General features: G+C 35.6%; 1 protein-coding gene across 6 annotated transcripts in view; it reads left to right on the forward strand.

The window, feature by feature from the left end:
* The window catches only part of Tango2 (transport and golgi organization 2), a 40,674-nt gene that overhangs the window by 11,681 nt on the left and 11,774 nt on the right, over nucleotides 1-17,219 (forward strand). For 5 of the 6 annotated variants that reach the window (XR_014132637.1, XR_014132638.1, XM_081768236.1 and 2 more), the window contains exons 2-5: nucleotides 224-373; nucleotides 4,619-4,856; nucleotides 10,822-11,043; nucleotides 13,109-13,219. Coding sequence is in view for 4 of the 6 variants with exons in the window: in XM_081768233.1 (XP_081624359.1) it covers nucleotides 224-373; nucleotides 4,619-4,856; nucleotides 10,822-11,043; nucleotides 13,109-13,219 (721 nt within the window). In the remaining 2 variants the exon portion in view is untranslated. The remainder of the gene's footprint in view (nucleotides 1-223; nucleotides 374-4,618; nucleotides 4,857-10,821; nucleotides 11,044-13,108; nucleotides 13,220-17,219) is intronic. The other variant, XM_081768237.1, reaches the window with a different exon arrangement.

Raw genomic sequence — 17,219 nt, forward strand, 5'->3', positions numbered from 1 at the left:
GCCAAATCTCAATTTTATTGTTACCAAGAGTAACTGAGTTCGACGCTTATTCGCCATTATTGTTCCAACGACTGAGAAGTAGTAAACGATTACACATTGTTATCTATCCCAAGCTCACATTACAGAAATTGTTCTTTCATAAATCTTGGTGTTTCATGAGAACGTAAAGTAAAAGTGGATCCATTATATGATCTTTAATTTATTTTCTTTTTTCTTCTTGCAGCAGTTATCATGTGTATATTGTTTATCTATGCGAACAAAGATCCAAAGCCAAATTCTTACAAATTAATACTAGCATCAAATCGAGATGAGTACTTCAAAAGGCCAGCCAAAGTTGCAGACTATTGGGAAGAGGACAGTAATGTACTTGGAGGTATGTTCTAGTAATGTGCAGTAGATTTCTTTTTAAGATAGTACCAGAAAGCGATCAGTAAACTACTATAGTTATTGATCTTCATTTGTTTTTCTGGCTTTTGAAAATTCATAATGATTTCAAGTACTGGTGCTTCAGTATTCACTAGACGTTAAAGTGAGAAGATAAGGATTTTTGCTTCATAGTTTTAAGTAGAAGTAACAATGTCACTTGTACACCAGGTGAAGGAGTTTGATTTGTAAAATGTGATATTTTGTCAATTTTGAAGCCGAAACTAGTAGTAGATTGATATTACTTCCGTTTTAGTAGAGAAATTAGAGTGTAGATGTAAAACATTCTTGGGACTCTTATTTGCTAGCAGAAAACCACTGTCGTTTTACCATTTTTACCCTTTAGCGATCAACGTGAAAACCGAAAGTTGTTTTGTGCCAATTTCTGTTTCAATAGATGGTTAAGAGAGAAGATTGTAGTTATTCTTAGAACGCTAAATCGATTTTTAAAAAATCTTGCAATCTCACCATTTTTGTTCAGTGTAGAGCAATATTGGAAGCTGTAGTGGATTTTTTTTTTTTTTTTTTTTTTTTTTTATCACTTCCAGTTTTAGAAGAGAACTAGGGATGGGGGACGAATTGCATTTTTGGAACACTTTGCACCCTTACAGGTCAGAGTAGAACAAAGAAAACTTGAAGAGGTCGATAATTTCAAGTATCTGGGAAGTATTTTGACGAGAGACGCGTACTGTACCAAAGAGATTAGGTCTAGAATATCCACAGCCAAAGAAGTATTCATCTAGAGAAGATCACTCTTAACTAGCAGGCTCAATATTGGACTAAGGAAGAACTTAGTCGAGTGCTATATATGGAGCATTGGACTATATGGTTCAGAGATTTGGACATTACGGAAGTTAGAGAAGAATTATTTAGAGAGCTTCGTAATATGGTATTGGAGAAAATTGTAGAAGATAAAATGGGAAGAAAGAGAACAAATGAAGACGTTTTAAAGCAGATAGGAGAGAAGAGGACGCTTCTAGCCACCATCCTTCGTAGAAAGACGAATTAGGTTGGACACATCTTGCGAAGAAATTGTCTTCTTTATACCGCCATAGAAGGAAAGATGGAAGAAAAGCGAGGAATAGGAAGAAGAAAAACACAAGTGAGCGATGATTTGAAAAATAGAAGAAAACGTTGGGAGTTAAAAGAGGAAGCTGAAAAATCGAGAAATATGGAAGAAATATTTCCAGGCCCAAACTGAAAATTAAGAAGAAAGGAAACGAAAAACCTCATTAGTCCCAGGACCTACCAAAAGGCATAATAATAATAATAATAATAATAATAATAATAATAATAATAATAATAATAATAATAATAATAATCGAATTCAGAAAACCTTCTCGCTGTCAATTATCGTTTTTGCTCAGTGAAATCCACAAATGTTTGATTTGTACCAGTTCCAGTTTGGATATCACCTCCATCAAAGAAGTCCATTCCATTCCTAACTTTTGACTCCCTTCATCCTGTCAGACTTGATTGTCATCCATCAAATAGTTCTTGAGATTTTCTGTTGCCTGGACGAATACGAACAAAGTAAATATGTAAAGAGGTTTTGGTAACCTTTGATAGATCCGATACTTTTGTTACATCCTGTATAAATGTTTTATAAATTAAATTGTAAGGTGTCTCAAATGATAACATATTGTATATCAGCATTTTCGTACTCAGTGTAAAAGCTTCAAAATTTAGTATTAATGAGCTTTAGATGATAAGATTTTTGATGTCCTATGTAAAATTAATATGCATTTGTTACTGTTATTTTCATTTAGTGTATTTATATATTAATATTATGTTTTTTTAATATTTATTTTGGATGTAATTTGTCATTTTTAATTGTTTTTGTAATGTTAACATGGAAATCTCGCAATAGCAGGGCTCATAGCGAGTCACTTTTTTAACTAAAAGATACTTTTTTTTCAAGTTGGTCACTAAAAGTTACTTTTTTTTTTTAAATTTGTCACTAAAAGTTACTTTTTTGGGGGAGGTAAAGTGACTTTTTCGTGTGATTTATGTTTTGCAATGGCAGTTTTTTTCTAAGAAAAATATTAAAAATAAATGGAAAAAGGCAGAAACTTGTTACTCATTAATCTTCTGAAAGTTCAGTACTTGCTGCCACATGTGAAACAGTCAGCTTTATTCTCACATCAGCTTTTATTCTTTCTAAAGCACAGTGGATGCGTAAGCTCTCAAGGTGGGGTTGAGAACCCTTCTGTGTCTATTCTTTCTTCTATCATAATAGCCTTTTAGTTTTCTCTCGTAATAGTTAACGCTTCGCTCAACATTGTGTTTGTGTGGTTCATCATGTTCGTCTTATGTTGTGCTTCTTGTATGGTCTTCGTAAGAGTAGGTGGTGAATTTGAATATTTCACGGCTTTGAGAACTCTCAATGCTAAGTTAAATATAATGTCTGGGATGAAGAAATTCGGAAATAGGCTAGAACTGGTTTTGCTTACTCAGAAGCTTCTTACATCTTCTAAATCTGTTTACCGTACTACAAAGCATACTTTGAAACCCTAAGAAAGGAGAAAACTCAAAAAGAAGAAAAGCTGAAACGAAACAACAGAGGGGTGATTGAGAAATTGACAAAGAAAAAAAGGGGCATGATGAAAGTTTGGTCACTTTTTGTCATTTTTTCGTGTGCATTTGCTCACTTTTTCGTGTGCTTTTGGTTACTTTTCAACTATTTACAAGAGACCAGAACGCTATGAGCCCTGGAATAGGAAGTAGTCCTCTTTAAAATCTGAAAATTTCAATTTCTGATATCTTTTATAATTTAGAGCTCCTCCGTGGCTAAGCGGTTAGCGTACGCGCCTTTGGCGCGGGAGACCCGGGTTCGATTCCCGGTGGGAGCTCATGTGGTTCGGATTCCACGTTAATCAGTAGGTCGACGTCTCATATAGCCTCGCTGTTAAAAAGAGACGTTAAACTCAAAATCAACTCAACTCTTTTATAATTAGTTGTACTCAAAAACGGTCATTTTCTGTCTTCTTTTAGAATTTCCTTTATCTCGTACAATTTCCTTTAATTGGCTGTACAATTAGGCGGTGGGGGGAGGGGTCACGGTCCTGAGTAGTAGAGCACTTACCTTTGGTGCGTGAGGTCCCTGGTTCGATTCCTGATCAAGTGAGTTTGTGTTGGACAATATCGCGTCCATGGGTTTTCTCGGAGTACTCCTTTTTCCTTCTACATTCTCATTCTATTAATTCGTCCATCATCATTCATTTGCCTTAATGATCCGTCTCCCTTAGATGAAAAGCAGAATCGTGGAACGTTAAGTTGAAAGATTTCATTTCATTTACATTTAGGCTTTGTCTAGATTCTCGATGTATAAATTTCTGATTGGTTGGCACTTTTCATGTACTGTGATTGTTTGGTCATCCTTTTGCTGTTATGTCGCATTTCCTCCAATCAGGGCTGCCATCTATTGTTTCTAGTCATCTTTTAACACCAACAATGTAAGTGTTCGTCGATATATGTTCATCGTCGAAGTGAAGAAATCCGATAACAAAATTTAGTTGAATCGGAAGTCTCATTTTCACCAAATTGATGAACTTGTGGCTGTAATGCTCAAGTCGAAATGTACTGGTACATGCAGTTGTGCTCACAGGAAAGACTCTTTTAACAAAAACTTCAGGGCGACACTGTCTGTGAACCTCATCTTGGTGATAGCTGATGTAATAAATTACCTGCTTCGACTCTAAAGTTTGAGGTTCTTAGTTTTCTTATAAATTAATATACGTCTAAAATAGACGTAGTCCAGAAATACCATAGATGAATGAATCTCTGGATAAAATTAGGAATCCAATGTCAACATGGAGGTCATAGCTAAAACCTGTGAAAAATCGGATAGTGAATCCGGATGCCATATCCCAAGTAACGTGTTTCTAGCTCGAGGTACTAGTAATAACTAGGTGGAAGTTGTGGAATATCTTTTTTGGAAGGTGTTCAACTACAATTAAGTCAAATTATTCTGATAGTGTGTTTTTTGTGTCCCAACGTGTTGGCTGTTTTCACTCTATATAGATTTTCCGTGTGTTTGTTGATATTTTGCATTATGTCACTAGAAAAGGTATTTCCTACCAGAACTTATAACCAAGTTGTCTATCATATGACTTTCCACAATTTTTGTAGGGAGAGTGAAGAGGACAAAATTGTCACAATACTTTACAGTACTTATGTTCTCTTACTCTTGTAGGCCAAGATATGGAGAAGGGTCGTGAAGGCGGAACATGGTTAGCAATGAACAAAAGAGGAAGGATTGGTGTATTGCTCAACATTTTGACACCGAACATCAATCCAAATGCAACTGGACGAGGTCATTTGGTGGCAGATTTTGTTAAAAGTAGTTTAGGAGATGGAATTAGTTATTTATCTAGTGTGGCAGAAAATAGCAATGCGTACAACTTGTTCAATCTAGTAACTGTGGAAGTGAGGTAACTAACATTTATGATAGGGTTTCCTGGTTTACAGTACAACTTTAGAATAACCAAAAATTTGATAGATTTTTTGTAAAATATAGAGGCATAATACTAATAATAATGAAACATTAATTTTATAGCCTATATTTAGTCTTATATCATAATGGATACATTTTATAATACCTACAAATGCCCTCTCTTTTGAACCATTATGCTCAATTTTCAGGTGTTAAGTGTTTCAGTCTTCTGAGATCAGTGGCGGCGATTGGACGTTAAAAGTGGGTCGGGGGGGGGGGGACACGATCTGAATTTTTGTATATCAGTGTTAGTTTTTCTGGTTGTTCTAACACTTTGTTTAACGAAAGGTGTATAACTAATAGGATACTATCTTTTTCAGTTAAAATACCGTATATCGTATTCCATATTTTGTTAAGTAAATTGACAAAAGCAACGCAAGTAGTTACTAGCCCTTTGTACTTTACACAATGAAAGTGTAAGAGGAGATTTGATTCCTTGCTCACAAACATCTTAAAATTCTGTCTGGAAAATTGTGTGATCAGATTATTTAATAACAAATTTGCAAAACAAATAAATAGAAAGGATAATATTAATTATAGTAATGAATAATGAGGCTTGTTTTGTAGAAGTTATATTGAAACTGGAGATTAATGAACAACTTAAATTTTTAATTCCACACATGCTATTAAATGTGTGTTATTACTTCTAGAAAATGAAAAACAGTAAATACTACAAGCATGTGCTACGACATTTAAGAAATACTTACTTTTGCAGCTTCCCGAAACATGTTCGTTGCCGTTATGTGCAGTTTTCACTTTCTTGGAACGCAATGGGAAATATTATATGGCACCATTTTTTTTTTTTTTTCTATGGACCAGTAATACATACAAGAAGTAGACATTTCCAAATAAAACTATATACATTATAGAGTCACTTCACAAAAGTGAGAAGCAACTGCTCCTTCCTGCCCCTCCTAATCATCGCCCGTGTCTGAGAAAAGTGTTGGAATGAGGTGGAAATTGGCTGATTCTGTGATAATTGAATAATATAGAAAACTCAAAATATTACCTGATTTTTTAAAATGAATTGCAGTTGATTTACATTAATTTTTAAACTGTACTAAGTTTATAGAGCCTTCTGCATTTACATAGCTCAAAATTTGAAACAAACGTACTGTTTCAATATCACTTTCACCACGTTTCTAAGCAGCACGGTCTCCTTAAACAGATGTCGGTAAACAAACAAGCAAAGATAATAATAAAGGAACATATTCTAGGCCTCGAGGCTTAAGATTACTTAAAACTAATCTAAAATGTTTTTTGCAAAGCTTTGCAGCCCTTATAAACAATGTAACCTGTAGTACAGAAGTGTAGTCTACTAGTAAAACAAAAATGTTTATATAATCTTGTGCTAAGAAAAATAAGAAATTATTATAAGTTACCAACACTGAGAATGGGTCGAATGAAGTTGATTCTTCCATAAGGAAATTGTCCACAACAGATGCAATCTATTGTGGTAATTAATATAGTATTAAGACATACTGAGAACATTTCGGATTCAACTAAATCCACATCTCTATATGGGATCGAAATCTTGACCCAAATTATTTAACAGAAAACAGTTATAATCAATGGGAGAGGGACGCTACTCTTTATTTTCAGTGATGTCTTAAACTCAATTCAGAAGAAATAGTTGCTAAGCCTCAAAGAAAATACGTGCTATGTTCCTTCAAAATCGAACTTTTCTTTTTAATGAAAATAATCGTGGAACATATTTCTTAAATTAGGGGGAGGTTAAATTTAACATTTTACTCTTGACAGATGTAAGGATGATTGCAATGCCTCAAAGAAACTTTACACTATATTCGTTATAATCGTATTACAAATTTTAGTTCATATGCAGAATTGTTTTGAATGCAACATGGGGTGGATTTTACCCTCTTATACTTGATGGATTGCAACCTCAAACTATAGCAAGTTGAATATAAAGATTCATTAAAACCGGGTAAGTTTTACTAGTATTTTCTGGGTCTAATGGACACACAAATGCCGATAGAGTTGAATCGTAAAATACTTCGCTCACTTGAATGAAAGTGAATGATGATGGAATGAAAATGTGGGAGGAAACAGGAGAATCTCGAGAAGATGCACATACACGATGTTTTGTCCACCACAAACTTTCATAACCTGAGATCGAACCAGGGACCCCTGACACCAGAGGTAAGCCACCGTTCTCCTACTGTCGAGGTTTAGATAATATAGTAATAACACAAGCCAGCCAATACTCGACATGACTTATACATTTCCATCAATACATGGGTCTTGTACTATTTGTTAATGTTATTCTGTTATTTTAACAAAAATTGAAATGACAAACGTTTTGCTTTTTTGTAAGTAGATGTGTAATAATAAAAAAATCATGATAGAGGAAAATCCGTCTTGTTCTAAACCACTTATGCAAGGTATTGCAGTGCTGTAATTTCTCAGTGTAATTATTTAGCACATGGAAAATACAAGAAGTAATCAGAAAGTAAGGTTACAAAGTCTGCAGTGAAACGTGTATGTATTATTTCATACAACCAATACAGCCAACACATAGTACATACATTAAGTTATTTATCGACATAGTCTCCATATCGGTTGAGCTACCTGTCGCATAGTAGGATGAGTTTGAATTTTCCCTTCTGCTAAAAGGCCTGTCCTTGCGTGTACAGCCATGTTGTCACGAAGTGTTTCACGTCCTCGTCTGAAGCGAAGCGATGGCCTCCTAGGTGCTCCTTCAAGTGCGGGAACAAGTGAAAGTCGCTTGGAGTGAGATCTGGACTGTAGGGAGAATGGTCGATGATGTCTCAGTGAAACTGCTTCAACAGCGTGGTAGTCTTCTTGGATGGGATGCGGGCGTGCGTTGTTGTGAAGGAAGATGACGCCCTCGATGAGAAGTCCTGGCCGTAAACCTCTACCAGCTGCCGGTTAATTTCAACCGCGGTTACATGTTTCGTCCACAGAAATCGACTTCTCGCGAGACCAGTTTTCCAAACAAGTCGTCATTTGTGTTTACCTTCAACTAGCATCGTAGGTGGCGAGTGGCTGAAACTCTGCATAGTTGCCTACTCCATGTAGTAAAATTACCGCATACTCCTCATTCCTCTATAACAGACGAAAGTCCAAAAATATCGACCTTGTAACTTTATTTTGTGATCCTCCCTCGTACGACTTAGCGAAATAGTTTTTGTTGTAACTATGTTCTGGATTACCAAACAACATTCTTCAAATCTTTGTGTCGTTAGAAGTTAGACGAAAAAATGGAAAAAAGAAAATCATCTCAAAAATGTTGACTAGTTTACTGAATAGTATTTTCTACTTACTACAAAATTACACATAGACAGTTTTTAAAATTATTCTTTTTTGATTCCTGAAAAAAAAAAAAAAAAAAAAAAAAATGAAGACATGGTTGATGAGCACATTAAAAATACTTAAACCAACATATGTACTTGCAGCCAACTCAGTGCATTTATTCAGTCTTACCTAGGATATCCTTCTATGATTCAAACTACTAAAGAAATTAAGTTTGGGATATATTATGCACTTTATTTCAGTACATTTAGTGTTTATGTATATTTAACAAGTTGTCTTGATACTGAACTGTTGAAGTCAGCACAAATTTAAATTGAACTTTGTTGTCAAGTTTGTAGAGTTACATAGACCGGATTGCCTCAATGCCTCCTCTTACAATTCGTTTATCAGCATCGTGTGATACAAGATCTTAGGATTCAGTACATATTAGCAATTGATTTGAATGAATGGGATGCAGTAGCTTAAACAAGTAAGAAGAAATGAAAATGGATAAAATATCTTTTAGTTTTACGTCCCATGCTTTTGCCTTGTAAGCTAAAAGAGACGGATGATTAACGGAAGTGAATGATCATGAAATAAATGGTGGAATGTGGTAGAAAATGCGGGAATTCGAGAAACTTTACGGACACGATGTTGTTCCCTACAGGCTTCACATGGTCACTGGTTTGACTTTCACACAAGTTTCCTGCATTTCTTTAAAATCTTTGAAAAGTTGCTTCATGACGGTGTTTTGTCTTCCTTCTGGCTGCCATATGGTGGCACGGAAACAAACGGAAAAGAAGAGGAAGAAGTAAAAGAAACTAGTAGTTCTGTTAAAATTTTGTGTTCATATTGTGTGTGTAAAGTGGAGGTGGTTTCCTGCAATGTCAGGTTGTTAACCGCTAAATTGAATCTCAAAGCAGTTTCAAAAGGAAACCAAATTCATGAAAGAAGAGTTTAATATAATAATTAAAAGTGTATTGAATATATTATTCAAAAACGTTGAAGATAGTCATAATTTAGAAAGTAACAAGTTATTGTTTTTACTAAATGATGTAATTTACTAATAGGAGTGTAGTAACGAGAGTATGACTTTGGTGGATTAGTGGTTATCTAAGCATCGAAGAAGTTGAACGTTATTTGCACCTGCTCAGGTAGAACAACGAACTACATACCACCGAAACTCTATACAAGTGCTATCGTAAACGTTTCGAAAAAAACATAGACACTTCAAGAGAAACAAGTAACCGTGTAAAAGTAGTTTCGTCACAAATTTCCAAGGGCGCGCGGTGGCTCAGTGGTAGAGCGTTCACCTCTGGTGAATGGGATCGCGGGTTCAAACCGTGCTCCTGCCAAGTGAACTTTGTGGTGGACAAACCGTGCTCGTGGGTTTTCTCGGGGTTCTCCCGTTTCCTCCCACTTTCTTCATTCCACCATTTCACTCATCTCTCATCATCACCGTCTCCTTTAGTCTAACCGCCATAAACGTAAAACTGAAAGATTTCATTTCATTTCATTTTCAAAAATTTCCATATCCGAAGTGCGGGAAGAAAACGAGACGTACGTATTAAGGGGCTAAAAACAAAAACTTTATTAAACAAGAATTAGAAGTCATACTAATTTTGCTACAGGTTTGTAAAATGTTAGGATATAAACAGGTAAAAGATTTGATTACTGTTAATTTAATATTTTTCCAGTAAACAATTGTTTATCTTCACTACATATGCATGATAGTTAATAAGTGTTGTATTTGTAGGGGGAAAATAGCGTAATCACCATTACCCATTCTTCACCGAGCAGCCACTTGACCAACATACAATTGCTAAGTCCCGAATTCTGACATTACGGTTTTATGCTTATTACTTCCACGAGTCGCTGTTTCTAGAGAACCCGCTCAGTTGAGACACCTTTGCCGCGCCTTCTCTTTAGTTTGGTGTTATGCCAACTACTGAGAGGGTGAGGTGTTGGGTGGAGCTCGGCTGGTGTTCCCGGGATTGTGACTGTAGCTTACCCTACACTGGGAAGGAGTAGACATAATACTGTAATAAGGGACCGAACCAGGGACTCCTCGTCACAAGGTGAGCGCTCTACCACTGACCCACTATGTCCTTTTCCTCCGTGGAAAAAGGATAAAAAGGAAAAACTTTTGCATCTCCATACTTCTAGTACTTAACTTTCATTGGTTTTAAAGCAAGTCGAAAGATAATCATGTGTTAAGACAAAAAGGTAATATAATGAACAGATTTCGCTTCAAGACGATTATACTGAGTACGCATAACAGGGACTTAAACAAAATGGGATTACAGTAGTCCTTTTCATTCTTAATTATTTTAAGTGAGTGTAGATAAATAGTTAGCGTTCTTTCTTCGAATTCGAGAGGTTCCGAGTTGGAACACTACTGCCGGCCAACGTAAACAGGGTTTTCCCTCAGTTCAACCAGGCAAAAGTTTGTACTGTACCTTTACATATAAGTCCTTAGCGGTTTTCTTCCAGTATTTCAGTGTTAATGATTCCAATGTGAATTATCCTCATAGCTAACCTGTAACTTCCCTTAATTAGTAGATAGAAGATAAATTGAGTAGCAATCATTTGTATAATTAAAAATAAAGTGCTTGTTTGTATCATTTTAGCCCTGAACTCCAAGTTTCCTATTACACGAATGCCTCAGACAGTGATCCAAAACATATTGAAGACGAATGGGTATGTTTAGGCAACAGCGTGTATGGAAATCCATTTGAAAAAATCAAGTCTGGAAAGAAACGATTTATGGATATTGTAAATAATTATGGAACTACTCAAAATAAAACTCCTCTAATTGAAGAATTATTGAACTTCCTTAAGTGGGATAAAAGGTAGGAGTACTATCGAATTAATTGTATTATTGAATTGTATTCTTACGTATACAGAATCGTAGGTGTTCAGGCAGCATATGTATAGGGACCATTTAAAGTCAGTGTGAGAAATATAAAAATTGCTTCATATTGCACTTACCAAGATTTCGAAACACTAAGTAACTTACTTAGATAAGGCAGTTTTTGAGGGACCAGAAAAAAGCAGCATAGAAGAACAGTGAGCGTTCTGGCATCACAGTTGGGAGAACTCAGGTTCGAAGTAGCGACCAACCATCCTGATAGATTTTTCTTCAGCCCATCAATCGAATGCTGGGATTACTTTTAAATTAAATTTTCACCTAACTCTTTTAAACGACGAGTTTTTTAAAAGAAATGAAATTTTAAATTTTAACTTAAGCTACTGCTCCTATCATAACTACGGAGATCATGGTTTGTACATCATAATCGTTGGAATGACCCCGCACATAAATCCCGAATACAAAATTCGGGAGAACTTCAGTCATTTTTCAGGGAATTTTCTAGGAAACGAATATCCGGTAGCCTGCTCCTAACGGAACCCAGGATGGAAGTATCTCCACAAAAGGTACCTATGCTCTTGCCTCCAAATATTTTTCAAATTGTTGAAATATGGTTAATAGATAACAAAGAAATATAATGAAATTTGGCGAGAAAAAACGCATACCCATGAAGGAAAATGCTTTAGGATGCTCCAGCTTGTATCCTAATTACCTTAGAGTGATGCTTTATACGCCATTTTCTCTAGAACATATGAAGGCTGTAGAATGATACCAGACACATTCCTCACGGATGCAAAATTTGAAAAATTTTCTAGAAATACACATTGATAAGAAATCGGGGCGTCTGTCGGGGCACCAGGGCAATGTACCTGAAAAATATTACATGTCCTAAAATATATTTTTGGCAAATTCATTGACTCATGCTTGTAGGTGCAAAGGTATAGTTTTTCGAACCAAAATTGCCAATTTTTGCAGAAAATATGAACTTATTTAGAGAGAAGAAGAAGAAAATAAGGTCAGGACGGTGGCTGGATCGTGATTTTAGTAAATTTAAGATTGTTTAAGAATATGCAGCATCTTGTATTCAGCTCTAACAGTGAAAGAACGTAGAATAGATGTGTTACCATACATACATACATACATGCATGGTGACACACACACACACACGCATATATATATATATATATATATATATATATATATATATATATATATATATATATATAAAACTACACTACACCATATGGAGTGGTGGGTCTATAATGCAATCACAAAATCACGTGCTTTTCCAATAGATACCAAGATTTTTTTTTATTTAAAAAAAATGGACATGAATGATCAAGCAAAAATTTTAGATATTTCAATATGAAGTCTGTAGCCCTGATTGATGTCCACGAGAGATTTGGCAACATTATGATACAATATGAGTCACAATGCCTGATGTTACCATGTGTTTACGTGTCCTAGCATAGCTCTTTTTTGGCTGCCTTTACGAACAATTAATCACACGTTTAACGTGACTAGAAATCCTCCTTTTTTCTAGCTTGTGACAGCTGGAAGAGAAGGAAATAGGAGTGGAACCTATTAGTGTTGTGCTGGCGAACATTTCACTATTAAATTGGGAGGAATTGGTTCTGCTTCTAGCAGGAAAAAGGACTGACTCATATTCTTTGATGTACGAAGAGGTCTCCGCTGTAGATTTTTGAATCAAAATAAAATATTTTCTTAATACCCTTTACAATTTCGGAATTTAATAACATTTGTTAATGTTTTTTTTATTCAATTTTTTTGCTATTATTTAGGAGACAAATAAATATACTTAAACTACATTTTAAATTGATTAACCTCTATAATATTATTGTGAAAGCAAGCATGTGAAGCCACAAATAAATGTGTAAGCGTTACACTTGTAATTCAAAGGAATAATTATAGAGTACCGATAAGCGGACAATAGTCAAAGCTGGTTTCGCCACTACTACTGATATGAGTTCTTTCTTGTAGAAATCTGGAGCCACCACTGATTGTATATATTTTGTTTTTTAACACAGGCATTTTCCTGATGAAACGATGTCTAAAGAAGCACCTGGACTTCCAGCTAGTAGGCTAGAGATTTACAGTTCGTTGTTCGTTAAAAGTTTAAAAACTGGTTATGGAACAAGGTAAGATTTTTTCCTATATTTTTATTATAAATAGTTGATTTTCTAAAAAGAAAAAAATTTCACTGCTGAAACTATGGAAGCCATATGAACCCCCACCGAAAATCACAACGGATCTTCCGCATAGAATGTGAGAACGCCAGTGCCATTTTATCACACAGGTCCCCACAGTACTCACGTGTCACTTTCAAATGTTGGTATTTCTTACGGATCTGCAGTGCGAATGAAAACTAGCATAGAGTGTTGTACCAGGATGGGACACCATTTTATTAGCAAAGGAGCGTTGATTTGTATAGTCGACCCATTTCACTTCCATTCTGTAGTGGGTTTTTAAATTTTAATTTTCAAATTGTGTTCATAAACAGTGGTGGAACTACTGCTCCCGTAACACCCACAGCAAGTGAGAGACATAATACAAGGGGGACGTGAACAGATACTTGATTATTTATTTTAATTATAAATATAAAATAAATAATAGGAAATCAGAATAAGTTGTAGCTGGCTTGTAGATAAATCAAACTGTTAGAGCACAGGCGGATTTTTTAAAGGAAAGGCAGTTCATCATAGTTAATGTATAGCTATAACTCATGCAACTCTGATTTCGTATCTGTTGCTCCACCTAATATATAATCTATATTGATAATAAGGCGTCAAGAGTGTAAAGAATTGAAGAGGGAATAATTCAATTCAAAAACTTTCAAGGCTTCAGGTGAACCAACTCTATACGTTATAGCTCTTGACTTTAGCCATCATTTGGGGACGGTGGAGGAAAAGTAAATAACAGGTAATCGAAAGCAATATAAGGTGAAAAGAATCAACAAGAAACAGAATTAAAGTTTACGTACGAAAATTCACGACAATGATAGCGTAATTAATGGCCATAGCTTTTTCAGAGCTGATCTGCCAATCTGAATTTGATTATTGTCGCTTTTCTTTATTTCAAATTTAATCTTTTAATTTGATGTACAGGGTGTTTCAAAATGAATTTCGGGGCTTTAACGCTTTGTAGTATTTACTACAATTAACTTACAATTGTAAATAATATATCAAATGAAACAGCAACTCAAACAGTTTTGTACGCATGCACTGCTGTTAAAAACACTAGTAGCAAAGATGACGACTAGTAAGCAGAAAGCTTTTTGTCTTTTACATTTTGCAAAGACTGCATCTGTAGTTACAGTGTAACCGTTTGTATGGAGAATTTCAAGGAGACGCTTACAACTACGTCCTTATCGTTTGCAGTTGCTACATACTCTAAAGTCCATAGACTACGGTTTACGTGCCAGCTTTGCAAATGAAATAATGCTGCATGACGATGAAGATCTTCTGGATCGTGACGTCTTCAGTGACGAATCGACATTTCACCTAAGTGGCGATGTAAACACTCACAATGTTCGCATCTGGAGATCAGCAAATCCCCACGAGATTGTATAGTTGCAGCAAATCCCCACGAGATTGTATAGTTGCAATGAGACTCCCCTAAATTGAATGTTTTGCGCCATATCTTGGCGGAAAGTTCATAGGCCTTGCTTGCCTATCGACTCGATGTGTGCCGTGTGACAAATGGTGCTCACATTGAGTTTCTCTCTCATTTGATGGATTATTTATAATTGTACGTTAAATGTAATAAATACCACAAAGCCTTAAAATCCTGATATTCATTTTGAAACACCCTCTCTAAAAGCAAATTGTTGCTGGACTCAAACATTACCTAAGTAATTATATATATTATTACTTATAATATATTGATAAAATTTACAGTTGTAACATTAGGAAGGATTGATATAAATTTAATTCTCTCTCAGCCCTCAACTTAATACAAACTTGGAAAATTTTGAAGAAACGATCTCCCAAGTTATCCCCAGTACAGTAATATAATTATGGGGGACATGAACTATGATCTTTTGACGTCTAAATCCGAGGTACTGCGATATAAAAGCTATATTAATTCTCTAAATCTTTCTTTTTGTACGTTACAACCTACTCACAGAACTGAGACGAACGAATCTTTAATTGACCACATAATAGTCTCTGATAGTTGTAAAGTAACAAATGTAGGTCAAGTATCTCTGCCAGGTATAAGCCGACATGACGTTCTTTATCTAACTTATAACATAAAATGCCGAAACTATGTTCCGCGGGTAATATATAAAAGGAATCTAGAACAAATAAATGACAACGCGTTGTACAAAGACACAAATCTCGTGCCGTGGTACGTAGTTTACTGTGCTCTCACTCTGGATCGAAAGGTAACACTTTTTAATAATTTTGTGCAGCAACTGTATAATAAGCATGCCCCTTTGAGAAGGAAAAGAGTGCGTAGACCCCTAATCCTTGGACTAATGATGATATACTCGCGCTTATGGCTCTTCGAGACTCTGTCCACAGACGTTACAGAGCGGCTTTGAAACAAAAATCAAACATCTCATTAATGCAGGAGGAATATAGAAAATTACTAAACCGTTGTAATGAAGAAGTTCGTAAGGCGAAAATTGAATTTGCTAGAAGTCTCCTGAGCCATACGACTCAACCACGAGAGCTATGGCAAAAACTGAAGTTCCGTGGTATTGGTGTCAAAGCCAAAATCGATAAACTTCCAGAATTTCATATAGACACCATAAATGAACAGCTATGCTATACACCAAATATGACACCAGATAAAATCAATACTTTGAAGAATATTAAAAGAACAAGTCCTGTAAAAAATATATTTAACCTTCACCTCATCACTGCTCCGGAAGTCATGAAGGCAATAAACACAATCAAATCACCTGCTTCAGGAGCTACCGACTTGCCAATCATTCTTATTAAAAAAAAAAAAAATATTATCGTTCATTGTAGATGTCATTGTGCATATTTTTAATAGTTCCATCACAACCGGAGAATTTCCATCAATTAGGAAACTCTCTCACGTTCGCCCATTGCCTAAAACCACCAATGGAAAAAAGCAGATCTCCTCCCTATTACTATACTCCCTGCACTCTCCAAAGCGTTAGAGCATATAATGCATCACCAAATTAACTAAGTTTCTCGAAAAAAAATAACATCTTAAATCCGTTTCAGTCAAGTTTCAGATCTCAGCACAGCACTTGCACTGCTCTAGTAAATATCACTGATGATATTCGTGCCGCTATGAATGAACACCAAATTACACTGTTATCCCTACTAGATTTTTCTAAAGTTTCCAAACTATAGACCATGACATACTGATTGCCAAACTGTCTTCCTTCTACAACTTTTCCCAGTCAACTTTATCTTGGTTTAGCTCCTATTTATCAAACAAAAAACAAAAAGTTGTCACTAATAGCATATGTTCCAACATGAAATTTGTCCCATTTGGAGTTCCGCAGGGCAGCGTCCTAGGACCTCTTCTGTTTTTCTGATACATCAACGATTTACCTGAACACGTCACCCACTGTAAATATCACTTAGATGCAGATGATATACAATGCTATTTAACCACCACGATTGATCACTGAAACAGTGACATTGAAAGTATCTGCACATGGGCACGTAACAATGGATTGCAAGTAAACCCAACCAAACCAAAATTTATCATGCTTGGTTCTCGTAAACTACTCTCCACAATCAATATTACAAGCCTACCGAATGTTCGTGTAAACAACGTAGCCATTCCTGTAAGCGATAGCGTTAATAGCCTAGGACTCCAGATCGATAAATTCTTAAATTGGACAGACCATATTAATAGAGTATGCAAAAAAGCTTACGGCTCCCTTCATTCTCTTCAGCGTTTAAAAAACCTTCTTTCAGAATCCATTAAAGCGTCCCAGGTTCAATCATTGGTAATCTCTCATTTAGATTATTGTGATGCAGCATATGTTGACTTAACCGAAGATCCGGCAAAACGTTTACAGCGCATTCAGAATGCCTACGTTCGCTTCATATTTAATAAAAAGGGCTACGACCATATCTCCCATTGTTATCAGCAACTAGGATAGTGCAATCTAAGCACCCGCCGCCGCATTCATTCTCTAACACTTTT

This window comes from Thermobia domestica, chromosome 8 (assembly GCF_964235325.1).
Source record: "Thermobia domestica chromosome 8, izTheDome1.hap1.1, whole genome shotgun sequence".
In the NCBI taxonomy this organism is placed as follows: Eukaryota; Metazoa; Arthropoda; class Insecta; order Zygentoma; family Lepismatidae; genus Thermobia; species Thermobia domestica.